Genomic DNA, 27,011 nt, shown 5'->3' on the forward strand with positions numbered 1-27,011 from the left:
TTTCTAAAATTGCATCTGTTTAAAGTATCCTATTAATTTTTCTAATCAATATTCTAATTGGGCCTTTTAAGATAAGGAGTTCCAAATCAAAAGAAATCTTTTACTTTTCATAAATATTTGTTTCTTTCCAACTTTAGCTAAATCTGTATTCAACAATTCATGTTGCTTTAAAATGTTGTTTAATTTCTTTTAGCCCAGTTGTTTCACTAGTGAAGAAAATTAACTCTGTTACCTCTATACCCCAATTTCATAAGGCTTCAAAATACCAGCCTGTAACATCGCCCCAATTTTCAGAGCACCATCGCATTACTCCTTTCATGCCTTTTCTTCCACTGTTTGCCAGGAGAACCACCACCTTTATGGACACCGTCCAGAGCAGCTGCTGGAGTCACTATAACCTCAAAGGTTTTTGTCATCTATTTATTTGCAGTGCATTTACAAAACAAAACCTTTTGAAATCAGATCTAAATTCACAATCCTGTTACTCATTTTTGAGTAAGAAAAAAAGAAATCAATATTCTTACTGTGGAAAAGGAAAATGCCAATGAATTTACTGACTTTGTTAAGAATTAGAGTGGTATCTGCTTTTTTTTGACATAGTGATGGGCTAAAATATAAATTCTTACAATTAAAATAAATATGAGACTTGACAAGATGCATCCAGGGGTGGTAAGAGAGCTGGCTGATACTATTGTGAGGCTGCTCTCTATCACCTTGAATGGCTGGAGAGATTAGGAGAGCTCCCTGATGATGGGAAAAAGGCAAATGTGATGCCCATCTTCAAAGACGACAAAAAATGGGCTCTGGGGAATTATAGGCATAATCAACATCACCCCACTCAGTTGGAAACATTAAGGTTTGCATGCAGATGACTAAATCCCAGACTCTGACATCACTAAAAGGTAACAGCATGAACATGGCAAAACACTACAGATTTTTAAAAAACAGGGGCTTAGTGATATGACCTTAACAAAAGTAATGAATAAGGGAGACATTTCCAGGACAAGCTCTTATAAACAGAAAATAAACTTGTAAAGCTAACAAAACTAGGAAAAACAGGCTAGGAGTAGACAGGGGTGGAATTTTTTAGGAGGAAATAAGATGGTAAAATGGCAGAACTTGGAAAAGGCTGAAGAGGAAGAAGGGAATATAAGAAAAATCAAATCAGATCCTCAATTTTTTGGGGGAAGTCCCTGCGTATGATCTGTTGCTGAACAGCGTGTATGTCAGACATACTTCTGTGATTAGGATGGACTTCAGTGTTGAAGACATACAACACTGACAAGACAGACTGGACAATTACAAGCAAATCTTCCTGGGAGTCATGTCCAGACTCATGAAGGACAAGACGACTAGGACCAGTCAGTACATTTACTGAGGCAAACTATGACCAGCCCAGTGAGCTTTCTATGATAGAATAAATAACTTATAGGTGGAGGAAGAGGTGGTTTAAGTGCTCTTCATCTTTAACAATCTCCTATAACATCATTGCAGCCAAGATTGGGAAGTATGAGTTGCGTGGGTGGACTGCAAAGCAGCTGAATAACCTTCTGGACTAATCACTGCTTTGAGCAGGAAGTTGGACTAGATGTGGTTCCAACAGAGATTATTCTATAATTCAACAAAAACTATGACTGTATCAAATCAAGGGATAAAGTTTATCTTAAGATATCAACAATAAAAAGTATTTTTAAGTGTCTCTTTACAATTTAAGATGTTGAATTATCACAGTGTACAGTTGAGAGGTAAATCACATCTTGAAATGGCTTCAGATTTTTCCAGCTACAGGGTTTTCTGTCATCTAGTATTTCTTTCTTTTTCTAGTCTTGTTTCACGCTTGCTATTTTCATTCAAATATTGTATTTCTCACCTGAAAGACTAGTTAAATAGACACAGATTTAATGAAGTGACTCCAGAAACCTTAAGGTAATAGAAGAACTAGGAAATATTATACAATTCCCATATTTGTTTCAAGATCAGAAAGTTAGTTCCACACTTAAAACTCATTAAGTTCTGTTCCTTTCTTTTCTATGATTGTATGGTGCATTAGGGACAGAATGAAAGAAAGCACAAGAGAATTAAAATTTGACATTTAACTGCAAACAATAGGAGAGGCGGGACAGATGTCTACAACTAATTACTGCAGCAGTCAATTGGAAATGCTGTTTTGATGAGATTCTAACAATACGTAGGAATAACTGTGATCATAACAAAAGTGTTTGGATAACATCAAATCAATGAAGACTTACATTGAGGAGAAGACTAGGTAAACAAGAAACAGATCTGACAAAAAAAAAAAAGTAAGAAAAAGAAAAGAGGTCTTACTCATAATGGCACAGACATGTAAGCAACTTTTAGTTGTGGAATTGATTGTGCTTCTTTCTGGGACAAGCTACTGTATGTTCTCAGCTTTTAGCTACCTGGCTGTTACCATCTAGTGGGAGAACGCTCAGGACTCACATATCTGAACTTAAATATATGTGAAATTAGAAATTCTGTGCTGAATTTCAACAGGGGCAGTGTCTTCTTAAAGATACATTATCATTTTTTAAAGCAATATAAAGTATTCTGTAAGGTATAGAAGGACTTTCCACAATTTAAAATAGTTGTAAAAATATCCAGCTTTTTACTAAAACACAGGCTAACTATTTTTCAGTTGGTCTTTTTAAAATTACAAGTCTTGCCATGAAAAAAGGTCTGATTCAGTTTCCATTAATTTCCTAGAAGGGACTGAAGTCACTTAAAGGGTTGTAACAAACAAGGATATGAACAGTGTTGAGTTCTGACTCACTATAATATCTGGAAAATGACTTTTACTTGAAACTTTTTAAGCTTATGGGGGAGTTCATGAATATGAAAATTTCTTCTGAAAGGAGGAGAAGAAATATAGAAAGAGAACATCTCATTTGGCAAATTTCTCCTTTTTTCCTATGAATTTCACTTTGTCCATATGAAATGCTGAAAAATGATTGAATTATTAATAAGTTATAAACAATTAAGTTTTGATTTTTTTTCCCAATATATGTGATTTACAGAGTTTTGCTGATGAAGTTGTCTACTGTTGAAAGAATTGCAGAATTAAGTGTGAAACCTGTGATAGAACCTTTCTAAAAAAGAAACAAGATTTCCTTCGCTGTAATTTCCTTAGGTGTGAAATGCAAGTAGGCTTCAGACATGAAATCAAATCTGTGATAGCAAATATGCCCTCACAAGCAGTTTTTGTCTCAGTTAAGCTAAACAGGAAAAGAATACTTGCATTTTAGCTGAGTTTGCTGCTAAGAAGGGAAAGAAAGTGAGAAAGAGTGATCCTAGAAGTTCATCATGCTGAAGACCTGCCTCCATGAACTTAGACTATGATCTGGTGAAGAATTTCTCATGCTACATCAGTATTCTGGTAAGAGGAATATTTGTTATACTTTCTCCTCCAAACAGCTGAGTGATGTCTCGGGAGGGAAAGCTATTTCATGGGTTTAACTGTTATAGTCTAAATGACAAATAGCAGGGCTAAGACTTGCGCAGATTCTGCAGTAAACTAAAATAGCATTACTCTGTCCTGTCACCCACTCAGTGTTGAATATCTGTTAAAAAACCTCATGCTTGAAATTGCAGATTAGAAAGATGAATATCGGCATGTTAGATTTAGATGAGAAATCATCTGATCTCTTGCCTTTCCACACAGCCTGTAGCAGATATGAATTCCTCCATATGCCTCTTAGAACAAGGTCAACAAGTGAAATGTTTTAACAAAAGAATGAGAAAACATGGAGATATGGTAGGCACACATATAAAGCTAGGTGACATGACATTATCAACTCTATATCCATCACTACAAGTGAAATAGTGAAGTACTGTCAAATGATCAAGAAGAAAATATCAGACTTAGTCCAGATGAGATTCTATTTGAAGTGAAAGAAGCCAAATGCATGGAAAATAGCCTATCAAATTGAATCAATCTAGATAAAGCAAAGAAGGGAAGCTGTAGACAACATGAGACCTCCTAGTACAACAAAACCAAAAATTGCAGAGCATCCGAGAGACCGTTCTTCTTTTCTACAGTGCATCCCATATGAGACACTGAGACAAATATTATGAGAGCATCATTACAGCACTTTTATTACTGCATGATGTTATGTCAGTTCAGAATTTAACATTATTTAATAGCTCTACAAATTTTAATGACTTCAGCAGTTACTAATCAAAGCAAGTATATTTAAAAAAAGGTACAGGATTTTGTCTGCCACAAAGGAAAACAAATTTTTGTAACTTCTTATTGGCCTGCAACAGAAATAAAATAGCATGAAGTTCAAATCCAGAAGGACCTACTGGATAACGTTTGCTTAAAAAAAAAACAAACAAAAAACACACAAATCCCCCAAAACTCAAGATATGCATATAATAAAGGCTTAAGTATTGAGAATTTTGAGATAACATTGTCTAAGTGTTTTGAAAGGCACTTATAAAATTACTAAGGATATATCAGACCCACAAACAGGTAAATATTTCTTGCAAGCAGACTTAAAGTGTAGGGTTCAATGAAACCCAAGGATGAAATGATGAAAAAAGTAACATTTCATGCAAATGAGGCCCTGAGGCTATATACAGACATGTCAAACAACAGAAAAGGACATGAAAAGATCCTCTGATAACACTTTGTCCATAATGTTAAAGATGAGCTGGCTATGCAGAAGACTAAATGACTCTTTTTATGCATCTGTATAAAGCCTTGAAGGAAAGTTTTTCTTACAATAACATCTGCTGATGGCAAGCAATCAGATCATTATTCTTGACATTATAGTAGAGGAAATACTTAACATTTGCATGAGCTGACATCAGAGTGCTCAGAGTACTGAACCATGTACCAAGAAGAACTTTGCAAATTTTTAGTTTAGGTATATATGAGGAATTTAACAGGAGGAGTCCCCAGGTAAACAAAAAGGAGAGAATTGTCCTCACAAATTCACCTCATAACTAAATTATTTTCTTGAAATGTACTTGCTACTTTTCTGAATATGAAAAAATAGGTTTAAATTGTAATTTCACTTTTCGTAATAAGTTGGAAAGACCAAGTCCAGCGAGGAGAAAAATAGAAACTTTTGTAAAGTACGGGGAGTAAAACTCACCCATTTTTATTCTAGGTATTCTCAATCTAACAAAATTATCCGTTCCATTAAAACATGGATTTTTCTTTACATGATGAAAGATTCGGCTTGCTCTTTTGGGACAGTCACATCAATTTTATGCAATGGTCCCCAGCCCTGAACTCCTGAGGGATGATTGTTAAAATTCACCCTTTGTTTCTTCCTCTATATGAGTTGCTTTATGTATGCATGGATAGTACATGAAATGGTTCACATCAATGTGGCTATAGGATGAGAATATATTGATTACAAAAATGCACAACAAACAGGACTTTAATAATCTTTTTGTGTTCAAGAGCATAAGACAACTGGGTTATAATGCTGCTTTGGCCGCAGAATTCTGCTGATGAAACGATAGGAGATATATAAGTATTGGGAGACATCAGAATGTGTAATGGGAATGGACATGTGGAAATTATCCACTATCAGAAGATCCTATGAACAATGACTAGTAGTTGTATCCAAGGTCTTCTATAGTGAGACTTGACACTACCGTGTGCTGTTGCACAGGTTTCACCAAGACCACAGGGGTATGGGTAGGCAGCAAAAGGGCAGAGACCTATGAGATAGATTTAGAGAGGATCCCTGTTTCTGCATGGAATAGGCTGAAACAGGATTACACTGGTTCCAAAATATAGAAACAGATTGAAATAGCATGAAAGAGTCAGTTCTAGTGGGGAAAATTTAGCACCTCTGAACTAAGATGTGGAAGGTTAATTAATAATTTTTCAGAAGTTCTGTAATAGTCTGTTTGTGCCTGAGGGCTCGATGATGAAGGCGTTGACTAAGATGTAATTTAGTGGAAAAGGCTTAATAAAGACAGCATAAATCTAGCCTTAGTTTCGCTCTAGGTTCCTGTGACATCTAAGGCATTACATTCATTATGGCTACATATGCACAATCCCTGTGTGTTTTATTTGGTTTTTTGTTTGCTTTTGGAAGAGGACCACCTAGTCTTTTTTCTTTATCATTACTTTATGTTTTGTTCAACATTAAAAAATATTGGATCAAACAAACTTTCTCAAAACCTGGATGTTGACAGCCACTTTACAAAGAGAATTGATATCACCTGATGAAGTATTCAACAAATAATTATATAAATTCAACAAAAGCAAAAGTCATTCCCACAATATACCAACATTCATGGTATCTCACAGGTTTTATAGGTTTATGGATAAATTTTTTCTATTGATTCAATTATTTCCTTACTAAAGTTTTTGCATTTAAACTTACATGATGATGACAGCTCCTTATATAGCATTTAATTGTGTGATTTTGCTTTTGCTTAAACTCTATTCAGAAAAAAATAGAGGATTATTATGCCGTAAGGATACAATATTCTTTGAAGTAAAAGAGTCAAGCATTGAAACCCATATGTTATATAGTTATTATGACTAATCAGAACTTAAATACCTTGCTTTCTAAGTCTCAGTTGGATAGAAAATTACCTGCATATTACTGAGTTACAGTTCTCAGATTATTTACTCCATAGTGCAATGCTCCTAAGTACAGTATATTAGAATGTGCGCCTGCTGAATTAGAATGGAATTTTCTATGAGGTGCATTGCTCTTTCTGGTCCAGTAGTGTGAAAATGCAATATCCAATCTTTCAACATGATATGACTTGAAATACAGTTTGAATATATGCTTAATTATTATATGTGTAATATCTGCTATTTTTAATATTTCATTACAATATAAATTAAAATACAAAAACATTCCGGTTTTTAATTATACTACTATAATTTCTGGTGTTTCTCTAAGACAGCTGTTGTCCTTGCCTAGAATGTTTTGACCCACATTAAAACCCAAGTCTTTGCAGACTTACCAGAATCAAGAATGCTTTCCAGTTGCTCCTTCACTATACACTTTAAAACAAGATAGCATTGGTATCCTGATATTGCCTGCCATTATGCTACTAGGAGTAGGTGGATAAGAGTAACAAGATTGCTTTAATAAGTCATGAGTTATTTTTGTTTGAAAGAATGATGGTTATACTTGCATGCTACTAACTGAAAGTTGATGACAAAGTGGAAACTGAATAACCACTAATTCAGTTTTGAATTTCCTATCTTAGCATATCATTCGTTTAAGTAAAGCTTAGTCACCAAGAAAATTTGGATAAATCTGTCATTTTTCAAGCTCAAGTACATTTTTCAGAAGTTCACTAAAGCAGTATAAGAATTTATTCTTTTTAAAATATAAAAATTCATGTAACAATGTTTTCTGAATTTCAGATTGAGATAAAAAAAATTCAGTCTGGATAGTTCTAGTTCTGCAAATACATAGTTAAGTCTTGCATTGTTGTTAGACATTGCAAATATAAAATAGAAAAGTTATTTTTTGAGTAGAGGAAAGGGAAACAAAAGGTAAAACAGCCCTATTGTCACATCAATTCAATTTCCAGCAAAGGTATTTGTTGAATTTCTCTACAGTCTCTCTTTATTACCTGCTCTTCTCCTTGGATCTTTTCTACTGGGTAGTTATAATTTAGAAAGCCCCTGCAGGACTCTTGTGCTTCTGAAAAGGATGTGCAATAGAGTATGTCACCCAAAATAATTATCTGCAACTACCATCTTACCTTAGGCTACATGTCAATATGCACTCACTTGGTACTCAGAGACTGCATCTAATTTAGACCTGAAGGCAGACACACGTGAATAATACTTACAGCAACAAAACAGGATTGAAGCTACAGTGGAACTAATTTATTAGTTAAAAAGGGCATCAACTGAAGAATTACAGCATCTTTCATAATCTTGGTACTGCAATCTTTTTCATTTTCCTCAGGATCCAAGAATGAAATTCTGTGGTGTCTTAAAGAAAGTAACAGAAGAGAACAAAAGTACGAGCCTTGTACCATTTAACTTGCTTTCTTAAGGTATGTGTGAGATGGCCAGGGTCTTATTCAGGCACAAATCAAAAGACGTTCTGAGGCTAAAGGAATTATGCTAGTAGAAAAATGAGCATGAAAGAGGACAAAAATTAGGTCATATAATTATAAAATAATGGCTATGAACTATAAACCAAGTAAATCAAAGGGACATTATGATGTAGAAGTTCCTATGATAGCTGTGCCAGAATTTTAGATAGAAGCTGTTACATATATCTTTATTTTAATATCTTTATTGATGGTTTGGATAACAGGTTTGACTGCACCCTCAGCAAGTTTGCAGACAACACCAAGTTGGGTGTTGATCTGCTTGAGGGCAGGAAGGTTCTGCAGAGGGATCTGGACAGGTTAGTTTCATGGGCTGAGGCCAATTATATGAGGTTCAACAAGGCAAAGTGCAGGTCCTGCCCTTGAGTCACAACAACGCCATGAAGTGCTACAGGCTGGGGACAGAGCAACTGGAAAACTGCCCAACAGAAAAGGACCTGGGGGTGCTGGTCAACAGCTCACCAAACATGAGCAAGCAGTGTGCCCAGCTGGCCAAGAAGGCCAATGGCATCTTGGCCTGGATCACAAATAGCATGGCCAGCAGGACTGGGTCAGTGATTATCCTGTTCCACTTGGAAGTGGTGAGGCTGCACCTCAAATCCTGTGTTCAGTTTTGGGCCCCTCACTACAAGAAGGACACTGAGGTCCTGGAGCATGTCCAGAGAAGGGCAGCAAAGCTGGTGGAGGGGCTGGAGCACAAGTCCTATGAGGAGCAGCTGAGGGAGCTGGGGATGTTTAGCCTAAAGAGAAGGAGGCTCAGGGGAGATCTTATCACTCTCTACAGCTATCTGAAAGGGGGTTGTAGCGAGGTGGAGATTGGTCTCTTCTTCCAAGTGACAGGTCAAGAGGAAATGGCTTCAAGTTGCACAAGGGGAGATATTAGAAAAAAATTTCTCACTAAATGGATAGTCAGACATTGGAACAGGCTGTCTAGGGAAGTGGTGGAATACCCATCCCTGGAAGTGTTCAAAAGGTGCGTGGATGTGGCACTTGAGGACGTTGTTCAGTGGTGAACATGGCAATGCTGGGTTAACAGTTGGACTTAGTGATCTTTGAAGTCTCTTCCAACCTTAATGATTGCATGATTCTATAATTCTATATATTTGCCAAATGCATAAGGTAAACAGGAACATACAACACAAAGTTGCAGAACACTAAATGCATTTTATGTGGTATTTGACTCCACAGAATTCATGTGTGTTGGAATGCAAAAAAAGTTAAATAGCTTTGCCGTGACCCTTGTGAAAAACTGGAGAAAACATCAGGTGAAGAACTGTATTCTCTATCATGTACCCAAAAGTTTCATTCTTGCTGCACCTTGCTTCTCAGCCCATAGCTGCAATGAGGGATTTGCACCATTTACTTTGGAGCAAGCAGGTGTATAATCCTCCTCTCACCCGAGAAAGGTGAAATTACCCTTGGTAAAGTTCATAGACAGACCCAGTATTTCCTCAGAATAATTCCTATTCACCCTGTCTCTTTGTCCCGTGTGTGATGGAGATGAATATTTGCAAATATTTTGTAACTCATAGATGGGTTTAAATGGATGAAAAACTTTTGAGGAGAGTTGATTACGTGAGTGAGTTCCCACAACTAAGAACATAGCTTGCAGTTCTATCCTAGATCAGCTTCAATATTTTCTTGGCTCTAGCCTGAAGCCATTCACAAAATAATCATTGTGAAGCAGACTCCTGTGCACAATACGGACCTGTTTCTACCCTGCTGGCAGGAAAACACTCTATTCCCATGAAGACATAATATCGCTTCAAGAAACTACACTGAACTTCACAATAACATCAATAAATTTCTTAACTATATTTTTTGTGTTCCTTTATGATCTCTACCCCACAGTTTTTTAGTGTGTTGCACTTCATGGAACAGAAAGCTTGGAAATAATCACACAGCTCATGAAATCCACTTCCGTGAAGCTGCAGTGTCCACAGCACAGCCATTACATATCACTGACCACCAAACACATCAGTAGGAGTTTTAGAGTTGACGGAGGAGACCAACAGGCCAATTATATTGACCCACAGGAAGCTGGCAAGACTGACGGCAATAGCAATGCTTTAAATTTGTACTTCAGAGGAATTTGTTAAAAAAATGCCTTGTTATATAGCTATGGAGCTCAATACTTTGGGACTCCACCACAGAAGAAACATTTACACAGGATGCTCAGTGAATTGTGTAGCAACTTATACAGCTATAGAAATTTACAGGTTGAATTCTTAATTTCAGTTACACACACGCAGTTTCTGACTCGTGGGTAAAGCCACATAATTTTGAATGGTAGGAGTCCATAGAAGGTAGGAGCTAACGTAAACAATTGAAGAACTAATGTACATTATTAATGCAGCCTAAACAAAGTTATTCTTTCTTTTGTGAGGTACTGAGTACTAGAGTGTACAGTAGTATCGGGCATACGCTGTGGGAGAAACTTTTTCAAATATTCCTTTGCTCAAATAGCTTTACAAAACTGACTACCATCCAGCCCTCATTACATTACTAGGATATTCTAACTCCATTTAAAAGAATATTCAGCTAATATTCAGCTTAATCAAGTTTATTTGTACATCTGTTAAGAGGCTTTTTTTTGTCCCCTTTCCATAACTTCATTATTGATAAAAATTCATTAGTTTTGTTTATTTCAAAATGTAAAGCTCTCAGGACAGAGAAAAAAGTAAATTTTCATCAAGAAGTTTCACAATAATGAACAATTTTCACATAAGTTATTCTTCTGGGTCACAATCCCAAGTAAATTTTCTCAGTCGACTCATTAATATGAGGTGACTCTTAATGTTTACTGCCAATTGAACGAACTCATCAAAAAAGTTTGTCTAATGAGAAGTATCATTTTTACAAATTCATTCTTTTTATCAAACAATAGCAATGACAACCATATTTCGTATATAGAAAGAGTAAATTAGGTTTGGAACAGCTAAAAGAAAATCTCACCTTGCTTATTATTTATATTCCTAGATACATTAGGAACTTGGGCGTGAAATATGCCATCAAAAGACTTTTCAGAAAAATAAAAGTATTTCAAGATTATACAGTTGAAACTTAGTGCTGAGCAAAATTTCTGTTATTATTAAAAGATTCAAACAATTCAAGTAGTCAACTTCAAGTAGTCAACTGCAACAACTTCACTTGCCTGCTACAGAAAGCACAAAACTACACTGAATAGTGCAAGGACATCTCCTTGAACAAAACACTTGGCATATTATAGGTGCCACAAGAAATGCTAAAAGAGACTAGCAACAGTAATCATAGTAATAACAGATCTATTGCCTTAGGAAAACACAGTTTAAAAAATCTGTTCAGACCAGTGTGCAATAAGCTGTAAATAATGCACTGATGGCATTACATGGCCTATTGCTTGGAGAGCATCACTCCAGGAAATGTCTTCTAATAATGTCATCCCACAGACTGACTCTGCTGCCCTGCTTTTATCACTTGAGTTCTTTTACTTTACTCGTCTATATGACTTTTACTAAAGTTGTAATCTCCCTTTGAATATAATTGAAATTATTCAATCTGTTTTTCCTTTGAACCCAAAAGATAGAAGTTATAAAACTTAAAATTACTGAACAACTATGACAAAAAACCAACCCATCTAACACAAATGTTTCAATTTCTACAATCAATCAGAAAAATGGACTTCCACAGCCTGCAACATTGAAAATGAATATGCCAGATCTCTGGCTCCTACAAAACATCTTGTTGTACTGTCCATTGCTACTATATATATGACAGATGGGGTCAGTACTGTACTCCAGATTTTATCATTAACAGCCTCCATATATAATTTCAGCTTTCAGAGGTAAGAAAAAGTTTTTTTGCAAAGATAAACAATCAGATCTTACTTAAGCATTCATGACAAAGCAATAGAAAACAAAAATATGACTTTTTGTTTAATTTGGAGTTCAGATGAACAATGTCCCAAGTATTATATGGGAACAGCTGCAACCTAAGTTTTTAATAATAGACTTCTCTAAATGAATAACAGTATTACAGTTTGATTTGGTACAATGTCAAGGACAAACAAAACCTACTCTTTTTCTTCTGTATAACAGTCGACACATAACTGTGCTGGGTATTTTTTTAGATTCATTACATGAAAGATAACCACATCTATTAGATGAGCCTTGGTATATTACATTACATTTACTAACTAAAGTCCAAGAAAAAATACTTATGTTTTCCTCACATGAGTAATCATGTTCACTACACTGGGATTACAAAGAGAAGTATAAAGCCATCAGAAGTGATCTATGTAATAAAGCAGCAGTTTATAGCACTAAACATTTTGTAATATCTAGGTAACACCCCATACATTAAAAATTCTGTCAGATTCAACATCTTGGAAATACACTTAGATGGAACAACAGCAAAATAAACTTACTAGTCATGAAGGCACCAGCAGCAGATGATATTTCAAACAGAAAGGAAAGAGAAAACAGTATTTTATGATACGAGCAAGTCCTTACCTAGTGGCTGCCCTGCGATGATCCTGGCATTCTCTCCTGCCACTGCAGCCCTCGCATGCCTCTCGCTCATGTACTGTACAAATGCATAACCTTTGTGAACTGAGCAGCCCACTATTTTCCCATACTTCGCAAAGATTGCTTCGATGTCACCTTTTTTGACAATGGCTGTGTTCAGATTGCCGATGAAGACTCTGGAGTTGATGGACTTTGGGTCGTTCTTATTGGTGACGTTGCTGGTCTGTGTTTTGCCGGTCATGGTTGGATCACTTGGCTTTAAACCTTAAATAAATAACAAAGAAAATATGTTTCAAAGCATGAAGTGACTGACTTTGCATGATTGTTCCAGCAATAATTCACTTTTATTTTTTGCCTTGGGTAAATCTAGACTAAAAAAACTCAAACTTTCAAATACATTATCATTAAAACCAAGATAGCACATTTTAAAATACTGCTTATAAGTCAAATTAAAATTTCTAATTTCTATATATATGAAATATACCAATACATCTCTTAATACAATGCTGTGATAGCGGAGCTTTACTGTAATCTTATGTGGATTTCTGCTTAGAAATTCAATATTGACTTTTTAAGTACCTAGCCATCTGGAAACTGCAAAGCAAGAGAATGAATTATTATCTTCTGTCAAAGAAATGAACATTCAAGGCCATGTAGAGAGCAAACTCTTACAATGAAAGACAACACTGCTTTTGTTTGGTGTCAGTTAGAGCACATTTCTCACCAGTTAAATATCTCAGTGAGGTGTGCAGTGCAGGTAATATACAGTTCTTTACTGCAATCAATATGCTTCTATCAGAACAATTTTCCCTGTAAATCCAGTACAAAAGCAAAAAAGAGAAAAGACAGTGAATTATGTTCTGAGAATTAAAAAGTATGAAAACAAACCACTTTAACTGTAGGAACACAGGTTTTCTTGTTGCTTTACTCTTTCCTCTGATGTCAAAAGTCTAAATGCATCCTGTCATTTTGGATGGAAATAACAACATTATTTTTTGAAAGATTTGGTAAAACGAAAAAATATTTGATGTTCATCTAGCCTCATACCTTTGAAGAATATGTGATTTTCTTAATATTCCACCTGCCAGCTGGTCCCTCCATTTGCATCAATTTACTTAGATGGAAATAAAATAGAAAGAAATGTCTGTGCTGGGTTTTCTTCAGCTTTAGTAGACCACAGGAATTTAAAAAATACATATAGCTTTAAATAGAGAAAATTTATTTTGTAAGAAGGAGGTCGTTTATACAGCAGCCAAATATAGGTCATGTCTTATAGCCAAGAAATATGTTACTATTTTTTAACCTGTTCATACTTTTGATCATGTCACAGTAACAGCTCGGGCAAGAGGAGAATTCAGTTAAATATTTCTCCCAGTTAAAGTTCAGTTCATTCCTCAGAATGAAAAGGTATAATGACCTCTGTTCTGGACACCTAAAGCTTGAGTCTAACTAGCAGAAATTTCATATTTTAAATCAGTAGCTACCACATATGAAGCTAGAAAAAGAAACCGTTGTTACAGAGCTCTGCACAATTCCTGGTGAACAAAACAGCCACAGCCACAGTCATCAGCACTTTGACTGCCTCCATCCCAGAGGATCCAAACCCCACCTTCCAGGTAAGAATACACAATGGAGATGTGTGGGCAGTACTCCTGAGTCCCAGCAAACAGTCAGCTCTATTAAACAAATGTGTGCTATCACTTGCTTAACAACTTAGTATAGCAACTTACTTTATATTGCAACATTTAGAAAAAACATTGAAGAAAATAAGAAAAAAAATTTTCTTGTAAGTTTATTGATTTTTAAACACATTCTGGAAACACAAGATACTTTATACATGCACAGATTTCATCATGGAGACCCAGGAAAACTGCCTAGACCACAAACCTCTGAGCTTTATCATAAGACAGACTCAATACCATATATTTCTAGATTGCTGTGCAGAATGTGCATATTTGAAGTCATGTCTATATGTAGTTAACCTGAATATTGTGAACAATCATAGCAGTAGGCTTGGTACTACAATAGTTTGAAGACAAACCATTTGGAAAACATAAATATAATGCACATTAACCTCTATATTGGCATAAAGTGGACTGCTGATGTTTTCTAAGACCTAAAAAGTTTAAACCCATCTTAGATATACCTATATTTACACAGGAGTCAAAGTGACAATAACACAGCCATGTTATTTTAAAGAGCCCTAATTACATAAACTGAAGAAGTAACATGGCAGAGTATTTAGGTATAAAGATAAAAGTTAATGCAGTCAGGTTGCTGGTAAACAAGGAACCACTGGTATCCCCTGTGCTGCCAGGTTCAGTGTGCAAGTATCACTCTATTGGGAAAATCTGATATGGACACTATTGTGGTAATTTTAGTCAAGATCCAGAAAAAAGCCCAAACTGTATTTGTCCTCGTATAATTCTTAGCTTCTTGTTAGTATCATCTGCGTACATTTATTGACTGTGTAGCTAAACTCATTTCACTTAACTTATAGGGGTAGTTTATCACAAGTAAGATCACTGGTCTAGAAAGCAGTAGCCTTGACTGGTAGACCTGCCTCATCCACTAACCTGCTGTATCACTCTTAGTAAGATGTTTTTTAGTGCTTCCATTTCCACCTTTTAATCTTCAGACTTGCACTTTTTTTGGCTAAGGGCTGTCTCTCCATGTATTTTTATATAGCTTCTAACGTTAGCACACAACCGACAGACTAATAATAAAAATGACAAGGAGAAAAAAACCTACAGAAAATCTTCTGCCAAAAGTCAGGATTTGCATGAAAATAATAGACAACAAAACTCCTCATTTATTACAGCACAATTGTTTTCTAAACACCAGAGTACCACACTCTGTATTTCCTCTATTGTTTAGCCATTTAACATGGGATTTAGTGAACTATTCCTTTTTTTATTTCATAAAAATCCTCATTTTATTTTTGCACAGTTTTTGCCTGCACTAATTTAAGTAGACATTGAATATTTCTCTCTTGTAGTTGTTCTTTGCAATGCAAATTTACAATATTTTTATAACACAAAGAAAAGTAGTTGTCTGGTGGGTTCTCATATTCAAATGAGCAGTCAGGAAAACCTGCTGTGAAAATTCAAAGGGTAAGAATAATAGTAACATGAATGATTAAAATTTGATTGCCTTGCTGGTCAATGTACAATACTATTGTGAATATTTCATAAAAATTAAAGATCCATGGGAACTTCATCACAATGCAAAAGAACGTGGTTTTACACCTCACTTACAATATGCATCTGTGAATACTGAATTATATCTATCTTCTCTGACCTATCAGTAAAGTCACAAACATTGTAACTCATACAACTGCAAAAATAAATGAAAAAGTGAGAAAAACATATCTGAAATAATCTCATTCTTTGCAGCCTTTAATAAGGTATCTTTTAAGAAATGGTTTACAAATAACAGCTACCTATCATTGCATTTAAATATATTTATTTATTCAATGCATTTCATTATATACTATAATTATAATATAACACATATATGTTATATATTATATATATTATGTTATATATTGCATATACTGCATTGTTTTATGCAGTAGTTGTTTCAATTATTCTATTAAGAAGTAAATAGTTTAAGTCTTGATATAATTAAAATACAAGTTATAAATTGGAACATTTCTATTACTACATAGATCTCTGATTTGAGGAGTAGTTTGCCAATCTTTCTTAGATATTAAAATTTATAACAAGTTAAATAGGAATGAAAAAGCAAATGACTAAAATGAGATTCCTATTGTCCAGGACACAAGTGAGAAGTTGAAACCAGTCAATTGAAAGTGCTGAAGAGGGGGGTAGAATTTAATCCTCGGCTTCCTTCAGTTTTCCAGCATTTCTTGGCAAAGTTTGGCTAAGCACCAGCATGACAAAGCATTGCTTTGTGGCTGTGCAATTCAACTTCTTTCCATAAGAGGAATATATGAATCCACATCTCCCTTTTCAGAGATGTTCCTCCTCGGGCACTGTGCCTACCCCAGAACAGTGAAGATGACAATTCCTTCTGCAGTTGTGCCCCAGTGCAGAGACAGTATAGGACTTAAAGAAAAGAGAAAGGGCACAAGTTGTCAAATTCTACATCCCAGTAACTCTTAGGCATTTTTTTAGGGAGTAGGGTCAAGAAGCAACCATAATAGTTGTCTTTGACCTCCGATCCCTCTGCTTTATGTGTTTTACCAACTATTCTTCACAGAGTAAAATGCAAAATTTGTCTTTGAAGAGACAGAAAATTGGTCAAACTGCAAAAAAATTTGGGATATATGAAGACTTGGGGATCTAAGCTATTTAAAGGGATTTTCAGCCTCTCCCCAGGTGTACAACTGTTTCTTATCTTGAAATGTTGATTAGAACTAATCAATCAGGTAAAATTTCTACCAAATTCTGAAAATTTGTCTCTGAAATTATCCTTACGTATTTTCCTATACTGAACAAACCAGTGAGGCTAACCTGCAAAAATTCTGTTATAATCAGAAAATATCAGATAAATCTCTTTGGAAGAAGTTAGGAAATATTTACATTGAAGGCTTGGGGATTTTTTTTCTGATTTTTTTTTGTTTGTTTGTTTTGGGGTTTTTTTTGTTTAAAACAAATTGTCTTCAAAAAGTTTAGTAATACTTTCTGGAGGTTCTATATATTTATGTGCTTTTATCTTGGAGCTGGTTTTTTTTGTCAATAAACTATTTGCTATTTTTGAGCAAATAGAAAAAGTGTACATAATGGAATGAACTATGTATTACTTGCAGTGACTTTAGGAAAAATTAGGGTCTGCTGAGGAAAAACTGAAAATGTTTAAGGAAAACACAAATTCTTTCTGAAAAATGAATAGAACTGTGTTATTCATATGGAATTTTAATACCAAATTTCTATGTACTTAGTCTATTTACAAAAAAACCAGGAAAAAATTAAAACCACTCATTTCCCCTTCCCCCCTAAAAATAAAATTCATTTTGAGATCATGTATAGAGCTAAGTCAGAAAGTAATCAACACTCTGTATTAGATTTGCGTGGTAGCAAGACTAATTCTTTCTGGAGAAAGATTTTTAAATATAAAAAGTCCCATCATTGGCAACTTTCTCTAAGCACCATTAAATTCCAAATCTCAATTTTTACTATATACAATAAGACACTTGCACACTGAGGTGCATAGTACACATTTGATAATTGCAAATACTTCGAAGAAAGAAAAAGACCTTAACAGACACGTGGTCGAACAGTGATGTTTGTTTCCACAATGAAATCCACAGTAAAAAGTGCACACTGTAAGAATATAATTGCTAGGATATTTGGGGGTCAAGCTGAACATGGGCATTCTGACAAGTATCAAACGACACAGTATTGGTCCTTGGACAGACAAAATTCAGCACTATAACATCTGGTCAGTCTCTGGCCCAAAACTTGTGAGGTTTTGCTCTTTTCAGCATTTCCAAGCAATTTGTCTCTGCCCTTCTGTTATCTAGCCTCAGTTAGTAGCTGAACTTTTGCCAATATCAAGATTCAATTGTTGCTTTAGTAGTTGGGCTTTTCTGTGACATATTGTCTTCAAGATTTAAGAATCAATGATTATCAAAATGTTTATTGAGAAAAAAAGAATAAGGCTGTAATGTATTTTCTTTCTTTTTGAGTTACCTTTTAGCAAGAGTGACAACATAAATGTTTTTGAAGGGTTGTAGACAAACTTAAGATGTTTAAACATTGGAAGTGGCCTTCTGAGCATAAAATGTCCTACAACATAGAGTTATCTTACATTGGTACTAATATTTTATGGGGAAAAGTCAATATTCATGTTAATTCCTTTAATAGGCAGTCATTAAAAAGTATTTTATCTCAGTTAAATTAGTACTTGACAAAACCCCTACAAAATTTTACATATTTATTGGAAGTATGACTATTGGATATTTCACAGTAGGAATGGAAGGAGGGAAAAGAGAGAATGGAAAGTTGTCAGACAAAATATATTTTGCCTTGGAAAAATCCTTTCTTCTTTATGTTTTAAGTTAATTTTTAATGAATTATTATATCTAGGTCACAAAAATAAAGAAAAAATTTATTCATAAGATGGTTAGTTAAATCCACATCAAAATATTCTGAGTCTTTCCAGTCCTCATTAAAGTCAAAGAATATGCTTCCTTTTTTTTTTTTTTTTTTTTTTTTTTTTTTTTTTTTTTTATGGTTTAGTTTTTAGCTTCCTTTCAATTACTTTTAAGAAGGGGTTGAACATAATGTCTATAACAAGGGCAACACTCCCTTCAAGCTGGCATTTCTGGAGTCACATAAATGACAGTATGCATCAATACTTGCTATGGTACATCTTGTAGAAAACTAAGGACTGAAAGATAAAATTATGTAGCAGATCTCACTTCATGTTCTGTTGTGACTGTTCTCAAAGAGACAAATACTCTTCCTTTGTGGAGGGTGAATAAAACATATCTACTTGTTAAAAAGAAATAAAATAATTAGAGATTAATTATAACATGTAGAAAAAATAGTAAATTACTTTTAATAATGCATTATTTTGCATTAGTTGTTTAAACATTGGAAAGAGTAAGGGGGAGATGTGCCCTCTGTCCCCAGGAGCAGCACCACCTCCAAGGAGGGGGAGGAAGAAGAGAAGGTCTGATGTCTGTACAGGTGGACAGAAGTTGCAGCTGCTTACTGCCCTGGGTGCCTCATGGGACCTTCTCCCACCCAAATGGCCAGAAGAAAATGAAACCTGTGAGCACAGAATAATAGGGATTTTTCTTTCCATTCACATGCTCTTTGTTCTCAGGATAAAGAAAATAACCCTACATAATCATGTAAAGAAATACATTTCCCTAATATAAGATTTGATGATCACTCAGATATGGGTCCCTTTCCCCCATCATATTTAAACCCCGTTAAATACAAGGCTTTCTCTATTTATAAGTTATGAAATAAAGATATAACTCTGTTGGCTAGAATAAGAAAGTAATTGTGATAGCACATACCAGTATAGTTGTGCAAATAATATGGTGAATTTAGGAGAAATATATTAAAATCAAATGTTTAAAGAAAAAAGTAAGACTTATTTGGATACTAAGTGAAGAGGAGTTTGAATTTGAGTAATACATTACCTAAATGTCTAATTCCATAATGAGATACGTCCTTCAAGGGAATACTTTAGAGACCTGGACACTGAGGTTGCTTAGCAGACTCTAGAACAGGACCTTTGGTATTATCCCGCAGGTAATACTTCACCTTTTAAAATGTATCCAGGAAAGACAGCATGATCAAGGCGTTTTTGGTACTAATTCAAGGCAGACAAATAATGGGTTAACTTTGGTGCTTCTCTTTATCATGTCTTTGTTGCAATCTGTGTGCTGGATATGTTTATCTGGGAAATGATAACGGAAGCTCTTCATCTAGGGATGTGTTTCTTTTATGTGCTGTCAATTAGCTTCTTTGAGAAAGAACTGAACAAGTTTGGGCTTTTCTGTTTGGGTTTTTTTTAAGCAAAAGTTGAACAAAATTAGGTGACTTTCCCCTTCATTTCCATTATTTTTACTAGATCTATTTGTAGCCATCTATCTCATCTCTGAGTCATCATTTATCATTTATACAGCAAGCTATTTTAATCTTCTCTCATCATTCATTCCTGCTGGCTTTTTAATAATTTTTAATGTATTTCTGACTTTCTATGATTTCTGTGACCTAAATCTGTTTTCAATCTTCAGTTTTAGGTGTAGTGACAGCAAAAGCTGCAGGACTGCTGTCTTTCTCTTCACTTTGTGATTTGATTAAAAAAAATCTCAGCTATATTTGCTGTCATATGACATTTCCAGCTAATCTCATGTTCACTGTGATTTCTTGGTCTCATTTGGCCATGTTGCTCCCTCTGTCTTTTTTCTTTCTCTTCAGCGTCATACCACTGTGAGGATTAAAGGATCCTTGGCAAGTAAGACAGTCTCCTACTATCGTTTCTATATTTCTAACCTACCTTGATTTTCTCTGTTCTCAAAGGAATTTACAGTCCCCAAGTACAACACTTTCTGAAATTGTAATTAGTGAATTGTTTTAATGCATTAGAATTTAAAGTCATTATTTAAAACCGGGTCTAATAAGGATACCAATGGCATGGTTAGATGATTCCCCTACAATACAGATCTTATCTCAATCCTTCTTTGTTACGTACTAAGGTTTTGTTTTCGGGACACATGACATTAAACATGGAAAGGCTGATATGATTTAATTTTTTGAATTATTCTTAAGGGAAGAAAATGATTTTGGCAAATTGCACATGCATTATGAGAGTTACATTTAATATTTATTGCTCGTGTAATCGCTATAATCAACTCATTGGTAGACTATTTTAATTAATTCTATTACATCTAAGTCTCTGAGAAAACTTTTGGTAGCATTACTTTGACTAGAATTTTGCTCCTTGTGTTTCCTTTATTATTTTATAAGAGTTTGAAATTGGATTTGAGGAATGTCATGGTCTAGGCTGTTGAATACCAGACAAGAAGTCAAGAGCTTCTGAATTGTAATCCTAGCTCTGGTACAGACTTGATAAGAGACCTTATGCAAGTCACTTAATATCTCCACCTTGTCCTCTTTCTGCAGAAACTGGCAATAATACTGATGATATTCCAGCTCACTGGGTTGTTGCATGAATGGAATTAGAAAATGCAAAACACCACAAAAATGCTGCAGCACTAGGAAGTTTAATAGAAAATATACCATTTAATTGAAAATATAAGAAGCTGTTTGGAGGATTAGTGATATCTTGGTTTCTCTGCCTAATCTCTATATTTCTTATATTTCTAAGTATTTTCTATTAATGGGTATTTTTATACTTTATCTCCTATATTAGTTGATCAAAATAATTATTTGATCTTTAATAGTGGTGAGAGGTATTTAAGAATACTTGAATTTCATAATCAAACTGCAATCACATTTTCTATTGCATTCACTTCCTCTGACGAGTATGTCTTGGGGATTTATGCCAGATGACCATACTGTGCATCTGACTTACAGGAAGAAAAGCTGCTACTGACAACAAAGTAATTCTGATACCTGACTCTAGCTTTGGCAGTAACTTTCCCAAAGTTATGCAGTAAATCATGACATACTGTGCTTTTGGTTTTGCTATCTCTTTCTTTTACCCCATTTATTCAGCCTGGCCAAATTTTTCAGCCTTGGTTTTACTCATTAGCATGTAGAGTACCCTCTGAGTCAGGAATCCAAGGTAGTATGCTACCCTTCACCACGAAACAGTTGAATGCTTTTTTAGTCTATCTACAAAGTCTTTTCTGTCTTTTCACACACTGAATCTCATATGTATATGTCAAAGTTTAAGATTACAAAGCTAGTCCAGAAAGAAGAGATACCATCGAGGATATGCAAAAAGATATCTGATATTTCTTTCCTTGGTAAACCTTAGAGTTCATTGCACCCACAACGTGAAAATAGGATTTTCTACATGGGATTATGAGTATTTCCACCATCTATACATGAAGTATGCAGGCATCTGATGAAGAAAAACTTAGAGAAAACATGAATATGCATCTAATGATGATGATGTTAGTCTTAAATCTTGTATTTGGATATGACTTCAGCTCCTTTTTCCACCACAATCATGCAGCCATGCGCAAGGTTCTTATAAACTATATTCATAGACTCTCCTGAGGATTTAATAAACACAAATTCAAAGCTATCTCTGGAACTTTTCTTCCTCTATTATCTGAGCCTGAAGGCATCTGAAGTTTAATTGCAATTTGGTGCCTGAAGCTTACAAGTAGACTAATGTTCTGCTGAAATCTCTAAAATTTTTCAAGTCTGAGTGGCTTGACATATATAGCATGTTTAAATCTGGCCCAAGTCATGCATTAACATGTCTTGGCTGCAGAGATTATTTCAGTAATTTTCCTCTGTTGTGACTATTATGGACAAAATACCCAATTTCTCAGAATTTTAACTGATAGATCAACATTTAGGACCTTCTCTGGTACAATGGAGAGCTTCATTTGATCTCTGCTACTGAAAATTAGGATTTGTATTATTGGTCTCCGATCATGTGCCTTGGCTCTCTCAGCAATCACTGTAGCACGGCTGCTTCTGGCTCCTACCCCTACATCTCCCTTCCTAGACTACCTTTAAAGACATTTGACATTTACTTTGTAATTAAATCTATGTGAATATTCATGTCAAAGCCTTACTAGGTCCTTTTAATGAAAAAAAAATAACTTTAATATTTGTCTGTTTGTTTTTCAGTTGCATGTGAAACATGGAAATTAAATGAAACTTAGAAGAGTAATATTTTCATTGTTACTGAGATTGCAAAGCCTGCAGTTCCTACACTATGCCTCATACCACATAAAAAATCTGCCAAATTGTTTAAGAAATGTGTTAAAAGCAATGTGTTCCAATATTGTGTATCACTGAGAACCTCCAAAATGGTACTATAACTTTTGTCTCTAAAATACATTCCATGTACACACAGAAAGTTTTATCTGCTCCCTCTTTAACATTTTTTAAAAAGCCATATAAAAATCAGATGAGAAACTTCTTTCCAGTATTTCTAATTTTTTCTAGTCTCAGCACATAGATACGAGTAAGATTTTAATTTAGTTTGGGGTAAGAGCAAGTCTTAGTGGAGCTATGATTTTTCTCTAGCAGACATCTGATGTCCTGAGACAATGATAATAGCCCCTACTCAGCTATTTCTTTAATGCTCTTTTAGAGACTTAAGCAAACACAGTGAAATAATGTGTCAAAGATATTTCCCTAAAAACATTACCTGAACATTAATAAACCACATTAATACAGACTTTTTGATGCAAACCATACAAAACCCTCTGTCAACAGAGGTTTTCTAGCAAATTATTTGAGGAAACAGTGGTTTTCCAGGACAACACCTAATAATTTCACGTAAGCAGGTAACTTGGCCTCTGGGATCCAAATCTGTGTATATTTGAATGCTCTAGAATTTGGTGCTGGCTGTGTATTCCTGAGTTTGGTTAGCAGTTTGCAAATAGATAATTCAGAAAACAAATCAATTTCTGTATGGATATAACTCTTTTCTTGTACTGACTTCTTGTACCATGTCATCACCTTACCTCTATAGCATCTGTCTCATATATTCTCCTCTTCTTCCCTTGTCTACCTTACTCTGCTCAAGTCTGTTCAAACTATTTCTTACTTGAGTCCACTTTATTTCTTCCATGCCACCTCATCCTTCCTGTAGAGTTTCTTTCTCCTTGAATTTAGGAGAGCAACACTGGTGTGATGCTGATCACACTGCTTTCATTTTTGATTTTTTTGTCTCTTAGTGTGCTTCGTAAAAACCAGCACTGGGTCTTTCAGCTGCACAGATTTTTTAAAGATTAAAAAAGAATTATTCTAGTAATACTGAGTATGCAGTACACTGGGTTTTCTTTCTTTCCATGCTTTACATACCTATGGGAAAGGACAAAAAAAAAAAAGGAAAAAATTTCCACTAGATGTGCAAATTATGAAGTGGATTATGATTTATTTTTAAGCCAAAAAATACAAGCCTAGGAAGAAAATTTGTAGAAACCTCAGTAGCAATCATAAAAATCCAGAATGTTTAATATAAATATACTTCATACTATCCCTCCCGTATCACAAGAGATTGAAAAAATTTGAGTCTAAAGAAACCTCCTTATAAATCTTACATTTAAATAATTTATTTTATTGATTACACTCGATCTCCAACATCATGCTGTAGAACTGTAAAGTATCTGATAGGAGTGCGGTAAAAGCTGGTTAGAGCAAATAATTTACAATGAATAATTTATCCCTCAAATTTTCTACCCTGTAGTGATTTTTCTATAGCTCATGCTGCCATAATATCTAATTTCTGGTCTAATGGATTATATTATTAGAAAGATTCATTATTAAAATAACTCTGCTTTAAACTGCAGTATAGCTTTCATTGATTTAACAGGGGCAGAAATAGGTATCAATCGAAAGGAGAGGGGGTTTGCTGTTGCTTTTATGGTATCCCCCCATATTGAATCTGAACAGATGTACATTGTTTTAATATTTAACAGCTTGTGATGAGATAGGAATTTTTTTTCTTGTGAATATAGATCAGTTGCAAACAGCTCTTTCAACGTTAAATATTTAAAATATTCTTTAATTTTATCTAGTTTACCTAGATTTAATTTGATCTAGTATGTTCAATGCTGTAATTAGCTACCAATTGACTTTTAGTGTGTTTCTTCCAACAAATTTGCTCAGAAAGCTCTCAAATAAATGTTCAAAACCATTCACACTGAGGAAACTCGGCTACTCAGAGCTGAAATATAAAAAGACCACAGAAGCAGGCAAAGCTAATTATAAGAGGGCATGAAATCTACGGAAGAAAGTTGCTTGTGTTTTTTCGTTTGCCTTAAGTGATCAGCTTTGGTAGCTCAAATTGATTATTTTCAGTCCATATTATCTTATCATCCCAAATAATTACAACATATATAATGTTACATGCACTTAACTTGGTCTTGTCAATGAATATTAATTATTTGACAGTTAATTATTTTGAAACTAAAACATAGTCAGCAGGGACTATACTTGTCTTTTAACTTGAAAGTCTCAGTTCCCCAGTCCCATTGTATACAATACTCCTTGATTTCGATTAGTATTGTTAGTTATTCTCCTAATGTGATTGTGTATTTTTATATTTATTTTGGAAAAAAACCAAAAAACTTCTACTAGAAACCACATTATTGCTTTTCAGAAGTGTATAGTTGCTTTGTTAGCAATACAACACCAATTCCTACGTATCTCAATTGTGCCACTGATGAGAACTGTCAAATAAGGAAAAGTAAGCTGTGGGTGTATAACATCGCTGTCATCATCATTACATTGTGCCACTTTAAACAGTATTTTTTTATTTTTACCTATCCTTGCCAGTTTTCTTTAAAACTGATGAAATGTTGATTACGGATCTTCTGATAAGGTATTCAACTCATGACTACTGGAAAAATTTACCAGATGTTGTGGAGTAAGAAACCAGAATGGCAGATCAAGTGGTACAGGTAACATTTTGAAGATAAATTGGAATGCACATAATTCCATATATTAATTCTTTTATGCTAGCCTACTTTCAGTTTATGTAAGATTTACTTTTAAAAGTATCAGTATATTTACAGCAAAAAGGTACTGATTCAATGCCTTTTATTTTTCTGTTATTATATTTTTCATTGTAGAAAGGACCTAGAATCCTTAAGAAGAGAAAGACACTTGAGGAAATGGTTACTTCACTTTAATCAATATGTGACTTTGCCCCTTATTTTTTTATATTTACATAAGGAAAGTTAAGTGCTATCATCTTCTATTAAAGAAGAAGTACCTTCACAATGAATATATTAGTAATGATTAAGAGAAAGATCTGAATGAAATGTTACCACAGAAATATTTCTCATAAGTAATTTTCTTAGATTTTCTGGTAGTTTTCATTGAGCTATTTCTTTTTCTCCTCCTCTAAAGGAGGAGATTGCTGAGAGAGTCAAGGCAACTCCTCTAAAGTGCGTTTTAAAATAGAGTGTAAAGAAATGCATTTAAGAATGAGTGGAAAATTGCAACCATCTATTTTTTTATATATATTGGTAATCAGAAGATAGCAACTTACTCTTTGACGCACTTTCCCCTTTTCTGAACATTTGAAAAGTGTTCCAAACAACCCACCCATTCTGAAATGCTAAAGTTCTTTTGGAAATTGAGGTCTTTACTATCTGATCAAGATGAATTAGGAGTTCTGTGTGTGGATATATCTTCAGAATAGCAACAAATTATATAGATCTGCACTAATTCTTACTTTCCTTGTTACAGCAGTATTCTACAGATCTGTGAAGTATATCAAAACTAATATCAAAGATAAAGTTTAGACTGTAGCATCTAAGGATGGTAAAGATGTCTAGCAGAATAAAAACCTTGTTTTTCTTCTGCTAGTTGCTGTCTGATCTATAAATCCTCAGCTGTGTAAGTTACTGGACTGCTTGACATGCGTATGAAGGGATACATTAATCTACATGAAAGTATGAGTAATACAGGCAGTCTAGTTACAATAGCAAAAGCAGGTATTTGGAACAACCTCGTCCAGAATAACAATTGCTTTACAAAGCATAAACAATCAGATGAGTTTCTGCACAGTTCTCTGTCTACCTAGACAATCCCTTCAAGAAGTTCCATAGAAAAATAACTAACGCAGCGCTGTGAATCCGTCAATATATTTACTGGCAGGTCTCGTTATGAAGCATATAGTGAACTTTTTCACAAAATGTCATTAATAAAAGCATGCAATAAAAATAATCTCATGATTCTTGGTGTCAGTGCTACCATAAACACTTTCATGGTTCTGCCCTCATCCTACACTTCAGTAAGTAAAGAATGAAGAAATAGATTCACATGCAGTCAT

General features: G+C 34.6%; 1 protein-coding gene across 11 annotated transcripts in view; it reads right to left on the reverse strand.

Moving 5' to 3' along the window:
* The window catches only part of RALYL (RALY RNA binding protein like), a 406,719-nt gene that overhangs the window by 205,015 nt on the left and 174,693 nt on the right, over window positions 1-27,011 (reverse strand). For all 11 annotated transcript variants that reach the window (XM_064649754.1, XM_064649730.1, XM_064649776.1 and 8 more), the window contains one exon: window positions 12,570-12,848. In XM_064649754.1, coding sequence (XP_064505824.1) covers window positions 12,570-12,825 — 256 coding nt within the window. In that variant the 5' untranslated portion in view covers window positions 12,826-12,848. The remainder of the gene's footprint in view (window positions 1-12,569; window positions 12,849-27,011) is intronic.

The sequence above is a fragment of the Pseudopipra pipra genome, chromosome 1 (genome assembly GCF_036250125.1).
Source record: "Pseudopipra pipra isolate bDixPip1 chromosome 1, bDixPip1.hap1, whole genome shotgun sequence".
Taxonomy (NCBI): Eukaryota; Metazoa; Chordata; class Aves; order Passeriformes; family Pipridae; genus Pseudopipra; species Pseudopipra pipra.